The 14,278-nt window shown below is 32.2% G+C and overlaps 1 protein-coding gene across 1 annotated transcript; it reads right to left on the bottom strand.

The window, feature by feature from the left end:
• Positions 1-318: 318 nt before the first annotated feature.
• LOC147664942 (uncharacterized) lies at positions 319-12,681 on the bottom strand. The gene is made up of 4 exons (XM_086949872.1): positions 12,608-12,681; positions 2,806-3,243; positions 1,385-1,600; positions 319-579 (listed from the first exon to the last, which is right to left on the bottom strand). Exons 2-4 carry the CDS (start codon positions 3,241-3,243, stop codon positions 319-321), a joined length of 915 nt encoding a protein of 304 aa, XP_086805998.1. The 5' UTR covers positions 12,608-12,681.
• Between the last annotated feature and the right edge of the window lie 1,597 nt (positions 12,682-14,278).

Raw genomic sequence — 14,278 nt, 5'->3', positions numbered from 1 at the left:
GCTTCTGTAAAAAAAAATTGTGCACAGTAACATTTTTGCATTTTGCTTAATTTGCTATAGAACATAGAATTATTGCATTTGTTGTAGTCTTTTTAAAGTAAAATTGGCCATTAACATATCTTATGTACTCTGTAAATAATAATGCAAAGACAAGATAAAAAGCTTTAAAAATTTTATTTAAGTAAATATATTTAGTATTATTGTATGAAAGCAAATTAAACTTTAATTAAAATACTGTATTTTTAGCCTTTTTACTGAAACATAATTTGAATATCTTCTCTTTGTACTTCTATTTACATTAAAGTATTGTGTCCTTTTTTACAACTCATGTATTTTTAGTATGTATCCGTTTTGAAAAATTACATTAACATTTTTTGGCAAGTTAGGCATTAGAGCTTCTTGAATGTCGTCAATGTCGGGTGGTATATTGAAGAAGTCCAGTAGAATATTGTTATTTATTTCTACAGATTGTAAATTTTCGGCGTTATCAATATGTACATTTAGTGTACAGTGTTCCTGATTCGCAGTTTCTAGCCCATATATAGTCATATTTATTTCTTCTTCTGGTGGTTGTATTTTCTGTGAAGGAAAAAGAAGTTAGTTAATTTCATTTTTTTGAAGTTCTTTTATTTCTTTTCTTGTGTTGACCTACGGAAAAATTTCTTGTTATATGCAGGCTTAAATAATGTTAATAAGTAGTGAAGATAGTTTAAGAAAGGATAGATGTGAGTAAAGATAGTGAAAAGGTATAATATAGTGTGTATAATAGAGGATTAGAGACTGTTTTGTAATGTTATAGCTACTTTAGTAAAAATACGTATTAATAAATAGTGAGTAGTAGGTACTAGTTTTGTGTTTTAGAATAGTAATGTAAATAGTGATTATAGTTAATAGTGCAGTGTGAGTTGACTTTGAGTTATTAGTGGAGTGTGTATGATTTTTTGAGTGCATTGTTAATTATTTTTTGGAGTATTGAAGTTATTGGCGTAGTAGTATAAAGAGAATTTGAAAACGACAAAAAATTGTGTACTTAAGTGTTAGTATTAAAGTCATATTTGTAAGTGATAGTTGGGCATTATTAGTAAGTTATTTTGAAATAGTGAATGTTATTTGTCTGTAATAGTGTTTTTTTATGGTGTGAGTAATAAAGAGAGAGTAGTTAAGATTGAGTAGTAGATTTATTAGTGGAGAGTATTAGTGAGTTTTATAGTAGTGATTAGTAGAATACGTAGTATAGCTTAATCGATTTAGATAGAGAGTATTAGAAGAGAGAGTTTGAGTGAATTGTAATTAGTGAATATAGAGTTTGATAGTGTTTTAAAAAGTAAATAGTATAGATTGAGTAGTAGAGCAAGTTATTAATATTTTAATAATTTGTACTTACTTGAAATTGTGTATTTCTTGTTGTGTTTAACATTTTATTGCTGTTAAATTCATGCACTGTCAGGTGCGTCATCTTTATGTAGGATCCAATTTCTATGGGGAAGTCTGTGGCATCTCTCCAAAGAGTTATTTTTACTGAGTCCGTTGTATCTTTCACAGTTATTGATTTAAGTTTTGTATCTTGGCCAGCAATAATAATTGTTTTTGTTTCTTCTTCCTGTAAGACAAAAAATTGGTAATAGAAATTTGTTTATTATGTTACAGTGTTGGTGTGTAAGAGTGTGGGTGTTAAAGAGTGGGTGTGAGCGTGTTGTAGCAGAATATGTGTGTTAAAGAGTGTGTGTGAAAGTGTGTGAGTGTGCGAAACAGTGTGCTCAAGAGTGTGTACGAAAGTGTTTTTTATGAGAGTCTGTCAAAGAGAGAGATTCTGTCAAAGAGAGAGAGTCTGTCAAAGAGAGAGAGAGTCTGTCAAAGAGAGAGAGAGTCTGTCAAAGAGAGAGAGAGTCTGTCAAAGAGAGAGAGAGTCTGTCAAAGAGAGAGAGTCTGTCAAAGAGAGAGAGAGTCTGTCAAAGAGAGAGAGAGTCTGTCAAAGAGAGAGAGGGTCTGTCAAAGAGAGAGAGAGTCTGTCAAAGAGAGAGAGTCTGTCAAAGAGAGAGAGTCTGTCAAAGAGAGAGAGTCTGTCAAAGAGAGAGAGTCTGTCAAAGAGAGAGAGAGTCTGTCAAAGAGAGAGAGTCTGTCAAAGAGAGAGAGTCTGTCAAAGAGAGAGAGAGTGTCAAACAGAGAGAGAGTGTCAAAGAGAGAGAGAGTGTCAAAGATAGAGAGAGTCTGTCAAAGAGAGAGAGTCTGTCAAAGAGAGAGAGTCTGTCAAAGAGAGAGAGTCTGTCAAAGAGAGAGAGTCTGTCAAAGAGAGAGAGTCTGTCAAAGAGAGAGAGAGTCTGTCAAAGAGAGAGAGAGTCTGTCAAAGAGAGAGAGAGTCTGTCAAAGAGAGAGAGTCTGTCAAAGAGAGAGAGTCTGTCAAAGAGAGTCTGTCAAAGAGAGAGAGTCTGTCAAAGAGAGAGAGTCTGTCAAAGAGAGAGAGTCTGTCAAAGAGAGAGAGTCTGTCAAAGAGAGAGAGCCTGTCAAAGAGAGGGAGTCTGTCAAAGAGAGAGTCTGTCAAAGAGAGAGAGTCTGTCAAAGAGAGAGTCTGTCAAAGAGAGAGTCTGTCAAAGAGAGAGAGTCTGTCAAAGAGAGTGAGTCTGTCAAAGAGAGAGAGTCTGTCAAAGAGAGAGAGTCTGTCAAAGAGAGAGAGTCTGTCAAAGAGAGAGAGTCTGTCAAAGAGTGAGAGTCTGTCAATGCGGTAAGTATTGTGTGCAAGAGTTTTTGGTATATAGTGTGTGTGTAAAAGGGTGTGTGTGATAATTTTCTTTCTTTTTATAAGCTTACCTCTGCAATAGTCCCAGAAATGCTCATTAATGAGCGTAGTGAAGCTGCTTTAACTGTTTTTATAGGTGATATTGGTGGAGCAGGGGGTTGTAGGATATATTCTGCCTCCTGTATTATTTCTTGAGGTATAGATAAGGGCATCATGCGTGATAGTTTCGTTTGTTTCGTGACGATAATCACATTGTTTTTGGCTAAGAAATTGCGAATCATAATAGCTTGTCCTTCTTTAGTTTGCTGGTAAAATGGCTCATTGTAGCACGTTGCTTTAATGCAACTACTTTCATCAGCTAGAGCTAGATGATACATGACTTTGTTCTCTTGTTTAGCATTTGTATAGTTTGTTTTTGTCGAACATTTTATTACGTTGGCTCGGATTGTTTTTTGGTACGGTTTGTTGTCTTCATGTTTCATTTTTTTGAGGTCTTGTATGGAAATCATCTGAAACGAGAGAAAATGTTAGTACACATTCTGAACATAAATTTTTCCCCTTTTGCTATTACCTGTAATAAAATAGCATGTTAATGAAGTGGTTGCATTTTAAACTGCCACCCATAATGCTTTGTGATCACTATAATATGATTCTAATGTACCGTAGTGCATGATGTTGTCATTAGTATAGATGTGATCTAGTGTAGAATTGTAGTCTGTTGTGTATTGTTGTATTTTTTGCTGGCATTGAAATTGCTGCAGCATATATTCTAATAGCAAAGTTCTGTTTGGTGACATTTGTGTTAAATCTATATTGAAGTCTCCCATGATGACATATTTCGAATTTGGATACAAGTTAATTATGCTACTTAATACTTGTAATAATGTCTGCAAAAGTACATGTGGTGGTTTGTACAGTATAATAAATAAGTATTCAGAATCATTAAGATGCTGAGTGAAAAATAAAAAGTCAATTTCGTGTTGTGTTTGATATATTGGCGATAAAAGCATGTTTTTTTTGTAATAAATGGCAATACCATGCTTTGTGTGCTGGTTGTGAAATTTATCAAATAATACTAGGTGATATTGTTCTATTAAGAACGTATTCTTACCTGCTTTTCTAGTTGTGTTTATTTCAGTGAGGCATATAATATCACTGTTCATGATATTTTTGTCTGATTTAATAGCAGTGTAATTTCTTTGCAAGGACCGTATGTTATGGACAATTATATTACACTGTTGTCTATAGCTATCTAATTGTGGTACTGATATTTGTAATTGCATGTGTGTTCTTAAACGTGTCATTTCTTCATGTACTTTTGGATGTACAGCTATTTTGTCTTGCTGAAAGTTTCTAATGTATATGTTGTCTAAAGATTTAGCTCTGCTTAAAGCTACATAATGCAGATGATGTACTTTACTGTTGTTAAAGTGAATGTAAATGGGCTCAATTGTTTCTCCTTGTGTTCTATGTATAGTTCTTGCAGATGATTGTCGCAATGGGAATTGTTTGCGTATAATAGTTATACATTTCTGTGTATATTGGAAATGCCGTGTAATAGCATGAATGGGTGTCCAATGAGGCAAAATATTACTGTGATATATGTGTTTGTTTTCTTGTCTTGTTAATTTGCCTACTGTTTCTTTATCAAAATTAATCCAAATTACATTTGGGCTGTTATTGATAGTTTCTACAAATTCTACTATACCTGTTGCACCATTTGTTAAACCATCATTGACATTTATATTGTTAGTTAAATCATATCTTAATTGCAATGCAATATGTAATATTGATGGCAGGCTCATTGTTTTAGTAGGATCTGTGGGCAACTGTTGGAGTATTTTTTTTTTTACTGCTTCACTTAAGTCTGCTGCAACTGTATCTATTGCTGTAGCTGTGTAAACTGGGTAATGGGTTATATGTTCTAATAAAACTGCATTATTTATGCTATTGACTTCATTGTTAGTTCCCATAATGTAAGGGATCGTTTTGCTAATGTTTTCAGGTGGCTCTATTTCTCGTGTTTTTATCTGTATAATATCTTCATTTGTTTGTTTCCCTTCTCTTAATCTGTTTAGTAGTTCAGCAAATGGCAAGTCATTTTGTTGTCTCATTATTTTAGTCAACTCAAATAACTTGAAATGTGTCTGCCATAAATTAGTAGTTACTGGCCTATATGAATGTTTTGGGTTGTCAAATATGTATGGGTCAAAAACTGGCTTCAATTGGTAAAAGTCTCCAATTGCTAAAATAGATATTCCGCCAAAAGGGAGATCAGACATTTTTATCTCTTGCAATCTATTATGTATAAAGTTGAATACATTAGCCCCTACCATTGATATTTCATCAATTATTAGCAATTTAAGATGCATTAGCTGACCTTGTAGTGTGCTTCTATTCTCATGAGTTAGCTGTCTATGAGTTAGTGTTTGTGAAATAGGTATTTTAAAAGTACTATGTAGTGTTTTGCCTTGAATGTTATGTGCTGCTTTGCCAGTTGGAGCTGTAAGCAATACATATATGTTATCTGGGTTTTCTCCTGCTTTTGTATTGTAATAACGTACTAATGTTTGGTAAAGTGCTGTTATAAGGAAACTTTTGCCTACTCCTGCACCACCTGTACAAAATGTGTAGCATGGTGTTTCTTTTGTTTTAACCCAATGCAAATGATGATATATAAAGTTAAGTTGTTCTGCTGTTAGATTTTGCATTATACTATCATATTGTTCTTTTGGCATTATGTTATTGCTTAGTGCTTCTTCTCTACTTGTACTTCTAATCCCTAAATCAAATGATAGGTCATACAATGGGTTTTCATTATTTTGCACTTCATGGAATATGGTGTTATCTTCTTCTGTATCTATTGGTGGTAGCAATGTATCTAATATACTAGTTTCATTGCTATTAGTTGTTAGTTGTTTATTATGTTTATTATATTTATTATGGTTAGAATCAACTGCATTTTTAAGTTCTAGATAGCGTTCATAATAAGTTTCCTTGTTATTAATTATATTATGTTCATTTCGCCATGGGTAAAAAAGCATGAGCAATTCTCTATAGTAATTTTCGGAGTCATTTTTGATGTTAAATCTGCAATAGCGAATTACTCTTGCTTTTTTTCTTTTTATGTAGTTTGTTTCGTCTACTAAATTTATCTCAAGTTCTTCGTCATCTGAGCTATGAAAGTTATTTTCAATAAGGAAATTGTCATGGCCTGTTTCTTCTTTTCCTTTACATTTTTTCTTTTCATTATACATAGATGCATAGTCAGCTAATGTACATGTTTCTAATTTTACAGGGCGTTTGCTGTACCTCACTATAATATTATCATATTGTATTTTACAAGACTCATCTGGTAAAGAATTGATAGTTTCGATGTCTTTTAATAAGTATGTACGCTTTTCATTAGGACTTGTATTGATAAATATAAAAGATCTTGAACTTTTCCGTAAAGGAATTTGTAGTATTAGATATGCTGCTTCTTGGGCACTTATTTCTGTACAGTTTAAGAATTTGTTACCTATATGCTTAAGTTGTTCTTTAATACTTGGATTGGCATGTACTTCTTTAGCAGCTTGGGCAATTAATTTGCTCATTCCTCGCTGTGATTTACTAATGTATGAAACAATATACACAGCACATGCATATGCATCTAAGATGTATTGTATATCTATGTTTGCTTGCCATGCTTTCAAAATAGTTGGATTGTAGTTATTTATAAAGCATTCAGCTGGTGTCCTTTTCAAGAAAATAGTATTTTTTTCTATAATAGATTGTATACATAAAGTATATTGTTTTAGATCTATGTTCATTGAATGTAAAAACTGTTCAAAAGTATAATTTGAAAATTCTTGGCTGTTTATAGTTAGATGTATTAGTTCAATTTGCTGTAAGAGCTCGTTATTTGTTTTGTCTAGCTCTATTGGTTCTAGTATAAAAGTTTCAGGCATTGGATATCTGGGATAATGATTTTTGTATGTTCTTTTATGTTTGATACGGCAGTTTTTGGTATGGCTGTGTCTTTGTAGAGGTAGTAAAGACTCTATATCTGGTTCTTGTGTTTTTGCACATGTAACATACTTATTTATGAAAGTAGTGACTTCATTTCTATCAGAAGTTTCATATAGTGGAGCATTTTCTATCCATATTATAGCATGTATATGTGGTGATCCCCGTTGTTGGAATTCCACTCTATAAAAGTAATCAATAATTTTGCCAATCAGATTACTTTCATGCAATAAAATAGAATTAAATAATTTCCTAACTTGGAAGTCAAAATGTCTTGCACATGTAATGGGATTTTGCTGTATTAATTGGCATTTTGTTTCCCATGACATATTTTTAAATTCTTCTTTTCTGCATTCTGGTCTCTTTTCTGTACGTAATAATATGTTAATTAAGTGATACCATTTCGTTTCTGCAGCAGATAAAGTTAAAAAAAATGTTGGTAATCCTAATTGTCTAATCATAGCAAAGAGGTCTTTTTTGCATTGCTCCCAATATGGTGGTGAACTACGGATAGTTTTAAGTATTTTGTATCCTTCATTATACTGTAAAATTGTATCTAATTTATTTTTTATGTCTTTGGCAGTTATAATGTTTCCATTATTAAAGTATTTCCTAAGAGATATAAATATTTTGCTCTGTAATTGTTTAATGTGTAATGTTTTTAATTTAATTTAAAGAAAAGATTAGTAACACACTTTGCTACTCTTAGATCATTACTTCTTACTTCTGATTGACAGATTGTGCTGTAATGTATTGGGACATGCCTTTCTTTATTAGTTGGCCTTCGTTTTCCGTAAAATATAGTTGGGAATGCCAAATATTCAGAATCTTTGTCTTCATACAAGCCTCTTGGTGTGTTATATTCTGCAGGTGCTAAACTTAAAATATTATTTGTTTCTGTAGTAATAGTTTCATTATCTAACATAGTATCTAAATTTCCTGCTGGAATGTTGTCTGAGGAATCTGACATATAACTTGTATCTGAAGTCTCATCACAAGAATGTATATCTTGTGTTGTATAATCCCAATCTTTATTAATAGTGATTCCATATTCTTGAAACAACGTGCTAGTAGTGGCTAAATATAAAGCTGCACGTTTAACTTTGTTTGGTCTAACGTTTTCATAATGGGTATAAGATTTATAACTTAATTTTCTTTTTAATTTTATTCGAATTGTCATGTTATCATTAATTTGCCTTGGTAAAACAGTTACTGTTGTCATAACGTCTGCAGGTACATTTACTACTGCACCTGATAGAGATTTTTGGAATCCACGTGGTAATGTTCTAATTTGTAAAAAAGGTATTCTTGGTGATACTAATCTTTCTTCTAAGTTATGCAAGTGTAAGACTGCTGGGATATCAGGAAATGTCATCCCATTATATACTGAACATGGAGGTATTTTGTCTTTAGATATATATGTGTAACATGTTCTGCATATCTCATCTGTTCTGTATTTGCTAATGTTACATTCTATGAATTTAGCTCTCTTACTAATACTGTTTGTTTTTTGAAGACTTTGCTTATGCCATAGTTGATTGCAAATAGTGCAAGTGTACTCAGGTCCATATCGTATTTCTTCCTGAAATATCCTAATTATATCATTTGTTGTTTGACCTGCTATATCTCTATGATTAGGTTCATTCTCTTTGTTTTGTGTCCGTTTTCTTTTTCTATTACTGTTTATTTCTAGAATTTCTATATTGGTTGTTTGAATTAGTGATTCAACATCAGCTGTTAATGTGTTTATTATCTCAGTATTGTTAAGAGCTATGTGTGAAGCTAAATAACTGTCTTCTGTTACATGCAGTCTATTGTCTTGACTATTGCTGTTTTGTGTGTTTATTATTGTATTTTCTACTTGTAAGTTATTTGAAGGAATTTCCCCTAATGCATTTATAGATATATGTGTCGTATGAACATATATGCTTTTTCTAGACTTTACATTTCCTTGTTTATGATTCCGTTGTGTTTGCTGTAATCCTTTTTTGCTAATTGTTGTTATGTTCACTGTAGTTAAATCTAAAGAAATACTCTCAGAATTAGTAATTTGTTCTCTATTGCCTAACTTTAGGATGTATTCTATAATAAGAATAATAGAGTCAATTTGGATAACGGCCATTCGAAGAGTATTAAAGGCTAAACTAATGCCGGCCCTCAACTACGCTCAGCAAGCGTACCCTGGCAAACTAAACAAGGAACTTGAAAAAATTCATTGCAGAGCATACAAGAGAATATTTCACTTACCGAAGAGCACTAGAAACACCCTTATCCGCTTAGAATTCTCGCTCAACCAACAAATCTTGGAAGAGATGGCGGCCTTAAGTAAATACTACTACCTTACTTCAACCGCAAAAGATAAGACACTTAAGGCAGTTTTGAAATATATCTTTATGGAACCTGGGAATCCTTGGTCAGCTACCCTTACAGCGGCAAAAGTACGCCTCAATCTGGCCACTGAACATTGGGACCCTGAACTAGTAAACTACATGGCAATCAAAAATGCAATCAAGAAACAAGTTCAGGTTCGCTCCCGCGAATTGGACTTGGAGTCACTAGCGATAAGAGACCTACACGAGACCCTATGCCTGCCGCATATTGTGTACAATCCAAAACACCATCTCACGCAGGCTCTGGGCCGCACAGCTCTCCATAAGATTCTGGCCTATAGACTACACCCTCTGCCCCTCAAAGAACTATATGGTGTTGAGCGGGCAGAGCTGGGTGCATTGGAATGCAGGCTCTGCAACTACAAACGTGAGTCCCACGCTCATCTGTTATTTTGCTGCCCGGCCCTGCGTGCAGCACGCAGTCTCTACCTCAGGCCTATTCTAAGACATGCGGGGACCCGAACTGTAAAGGAGGCGGTCCATCAATTATATACACTGTCTACAGTAAAAGACATGGCCTCATTTGGGAAGTTCATCCAAGAGACACGGTCTAAGATGATGGCCACTCAGGGCTTAAATGAATAGAGACTTCGTAAATGCATAGACTTTTTCGCTAACCCATTCCCTGTTTTAACTTTTGTAACTCCTTTTTATACGTTTGTTTTAATGTAATGGTTTTGAGTAACCAAACAATAAAAAGTTATTCATTCATTCATTCATTCAATTTGGATAGCAATACATGTTCCATTAGGATGTTGTATTGCATTTTCATTTTGGCTATGTGAATCAAATAGAGAGTATGTATGTATAGTTTTGAAGACTGAAATTATATATCTACCTATAGAGATCAATACACCAGTTTGTGAATTAATTGTAGAAGTTAATGCAGATATAAATTTACTATGTGAAGTTTGTGCTGATTTTGTTAGTTCTTCGCTAAAGCATTTTTTGAGCTTTGTAGAATAGATTATGTCATTGCTAACTATGTAATTTGGTAACTTTAGAGGTTGCATACAATCTTGTTCATCAACAGAGTGCATTTCAGTGTACAAAGCATCTCCAAGATTCATAATACAGTGCAAGTCTACACTATCCCAAATATATGCTGGTTTACAGTAGTTCTTTAGAATAGCAAATATACTATTTTGAAGAGAATGTGTATAGTGAATACTTTTATCACTATGTGTATTTTTTTCCTGTGGATGTGTGTTATGTAAAAAGGGAATTTCTTGTGGTGTTTGTGTTAAAATATTTGAATCTATATTGGTATTATTTGTGCTATTTTCCTTGTTGTGCAATGTGCTATTGTGTATATTATCATGAAGTAAACTGTCATTACTTCCAGTAATAAGTTTATATGTATTATAGTAATCACTTGAATATGTGTTTGTATGTAAATTACTTGTGTATATTGTTTGTTGTACATTTATGTGTGTGCTATTAATTACATTAGTAGAATATGTGTTGGTATTTAAATTACTTGCTGGTATTGTCTTGTACATTTATGTGTGTGCTATTAATATGTTGTCTTTCTGTGTTGCCCTTTAGTGTTTTCTTAAGTATACTTGCATATGTGTCAGTAGGAGTAGTCTCTTCTGGTGTATTAGTATATTGTGTTGTGCTGATCTGCTTGCTGTTGTTTTTAGATAGATTATTAGGCCCTGTTGTAGTGAGAATTGCACAGGAATATGTACTAGTACTAGGAGTATTATCTAAAGATGCTAATGGCTGTTCCTTATTCAAAAAAGTGTTTTTTTTTAGATTGACATCTCTGAATGAATTTTTTGGCATTTTCTATACGCATTTCAAATGCTTGTGTGAACATTTTTTCACTAGCTTTAGTAGAATACACATAAATATTTTTCGGTGCTACTGCATTCTTATTTTTTTCATGAAGCACCATTGCTTTTTGAAGTGATTCTTTTTTAATCGTACTTATTTGTATTGGAGTTAATTCATACGGTACACAATTCATGTTTGGTTTCTTTAGATAGTGTGCCAGATTTGTGATGTACTCTAGAAGTTTTTCAAATCTGAACTGTATAGTAATACATGTTCCATTTGGGTGAGGCATTCCAGTGTTATCACGACTATGTGAGTCAAATACAAAGTACGAATCATTTTTCTTAAAAATGGAAATAACATAAATTTCCATGCAAAGTATAACACCGGAGTTGTAATCAAGTGCAGGTTTTAATATTTGGTTGAGATTTGGAAACGAAGGGTCACATTGTTGTAATATGTCTCCATAATAAGGTTCTTTAAGTTTAAGAGAATAGATAGTAGTATTGTGTTCAATAAAATTTGGTAACTCATCTGGATGCCTAAGTTGTTCGCTATGAAGTAAATGCATATCTATATATAAAGCATCACCTAATTTCATAATGTAATGCAAGTCTTCTTTAGTCCATGTATGTGCATCTTTGTAATAGTTGTGTATAATTGCAAAAGTACTATTTGGCAAGCATTGATAACCTCTAGAATTGCATGTAAATTTGTCATGACCTTGATGATAATCTGCTGCTAGTATTTGCATCTTAGCTAAGCTAATTTATTAAATAATTTGATATCGCTACAGTATTGCTAGATTTTTTTGTTATACCTGAGTCTTTTTTCGTTCTCTCTCTCTTATATATATATATATATATATATATATATATATATATATATATATATATATATCTATATATATATATATATATATATATATATATATCTATAGCTAATTTATATTTGTTTTGTAGTTAACTATAATCCAAGGCAATTAATTTAACACTATTTTTTTGCTTTGTATTTTAGGTAGCAACTTTAGATGTATCTTTTTTACAATTTTAGTGATGTACTAGCTATAATTTATACTATTAGCGTATATATATATATATATATATATATATATATATATATATATATTTGTATATATTTATATGTATATATATATAGTTATTTTACTGTTTTTAAATATATTTCAAGTTACAGGTTGATAACTTATTTAAAAAAGATACTTCTAATTGTATAAATTTTCAAACAATTAGCAATTGTCTTTATAAAAGAAATAATTCTCAATGGTAAGTATATAAATATATATATAATTTTTGTTTAATAAATTATTATATATATGATTAGGTCTAGTTTTTTTTATCTAAATCCACTCTATTGTTGTTTTTGACTTGTTTTATAGTTGGAGCTGGTAGCAAAACAAAGCAATTAGTTTGACTTTTTTCTTAACTAATTTTTTTTTCTTAAGATTAATGTGACCTATGTAAATCTTCTATATGATATTTCCTAATTATAAGTATATACAATATATATATATATATATATATATATATATATATATATATATATATATATATTATATATATATATATATATATATATATATGTGTGTGTGTGTGTGTTAATATATGTGTCTTATTTTTTTCCTTGCTACTTCTATACTTACAAGTGAATACAGAAGCAAAATAGATACTTTTACCGTGATGATGTTTTCACTGATGATGTTGTGTCAAACAATTATGAACGTCTGATCTTATTCAATCAATTGGCAATCTAAGGAAGAATGAAAACAAGCATTAATATTGAGTTTACATATTAATATAATAAAAGTGGCTCGATACTCCTAATCATTGTTAGTATATAAAAAATTTTTAGCAAAAAGTTTTTTAATTTTAATTAATTACTACTATTAAATAGTGTATACAGTAAGTTATATTTAATACTATATAGTGTATTGTATTGTATGTTGATATAGGTTTTTGAAACATTGTGACTAGAGTGCATGTGTAAAGAGTGCATGTGTAAAGAGTGCATGTGTAAAGAGTGCATGTGTAATGAGTGGCGAACGTATATGTATAAAGGCATATGTGTAGAAATTGTGTGTACAAAGTGTATATGTAGTACATACTTTAATACTATGTGTAGAAGTTGTATGTGTAGTATGTGTGTGGACTGAGTGATGAAGCATATTAGTAGTCGTAAATCGAGTATTAGAAGTGTATGTAGTATAGAGTAACTAGTGAAGTATAGTAGTAAGGAGGATAAAGTGAGCAAGATAGAGAGAGATGGTGGGCAGGAAGAAGAGATGGAAATAAAGAGGGGTGGATAGGCAATATTGAGAGTAGTGGAAAGATGAAGAGAAAGATAAAGTAGGAAAGATAAGGAAAAGAGAGAAGTATGATAAGGAAGAGAGAGGATATAGAGGTGTAGAAAGGAAGGTAAAAAAAAAGATAGAAATGTAAATTACACAATGTGAATTTTATTAGAAGTTGTAAAGAGTGTATTAGAAGCATTGTTTGTAATTTTAAGCAAGTACAAAAGAACAATAGGAGAGGCAGGGAGATTAAGGAACACTTAGTCCCCTGTTAAATCTAAATAAACAAGAGAAAAGACGTTAAATAAGTCTCAAATTGCCACAGAGACTGAGTGATGCAACTGGGGAATTGCACACTCACTTTAGGTGGAAAAGAAAGCCCTCACACACCGACCTAGTCAGTGTCATGCTTCATCATTGGGCCCCACCAAAGAGGCCGAATGCCTCTTTGGTGTGCTACGACGCCAGAAGACTGCGGAGCTGGTTTTGTGAAAAAGGCATGTTGTGAGTTTTATAATTAAAAGTGCCTAATGTGTAAGTACAATTCTATAATTCTGATGCTTAGTACACAAATGAAAGAGTTATGTGTCTGAATTTAATGCCCAAGGTAATGGATTTGTTAATTTAAAATACTAATTAGTCAGTCAACATGTTTCATCCTTTACAGTTGTTTAAATTTACTTAGGCATTTATAATGACAGAATTATACCCCGGCGGTATGGACTCTCTAATCGTCCACCCTGACCTGGGGGCGTGAAAGTGAAAATATCAGAAAAATGATTTAGTGCATAAAAAAAGGGGGAAGAGCAATTGCTCATTCCAAAAATACTCCTAATTGCGGAGTGTTTGTGCACCTGTAAAAGAAATAACAGACAAACATATAAAACTTTCACACAATTAGTTGTAAATATAGGTCATTGCGTTTGTCCAGGGTGCTCCATAGTTGTGGCATAGTGTTCCTAAATAAACACTATAGTTAACACCATCTATATATCTATATAGCCTTATAGGGATGCTAACACTAACTTTGGGAAGTGAAGTGGAAAAATGTGTGTA

Source organism: Lissotriton vulgaris, unplaced genomic scaffold (assembly GCF_964263255.1).
Source record: "Lissotriton vulgaris unplaced genomic scaffold, aLisVul1.2 SCAFFOLD_6572, whole genome shotgun sequence".
Classification (NCBI taxonomy): domain Eukaryota; kingdom Metazoa; phylum Chordata; class Amphibia; order Caudata; family Salamandridae; genus Lissotriton; species Lissotriton vulgaris.
The sequence above is the reverse complement of the archived record's forward strand: the minus strand, read 5'-3'. Positions and strand labels throughout refer to the sequence as shown.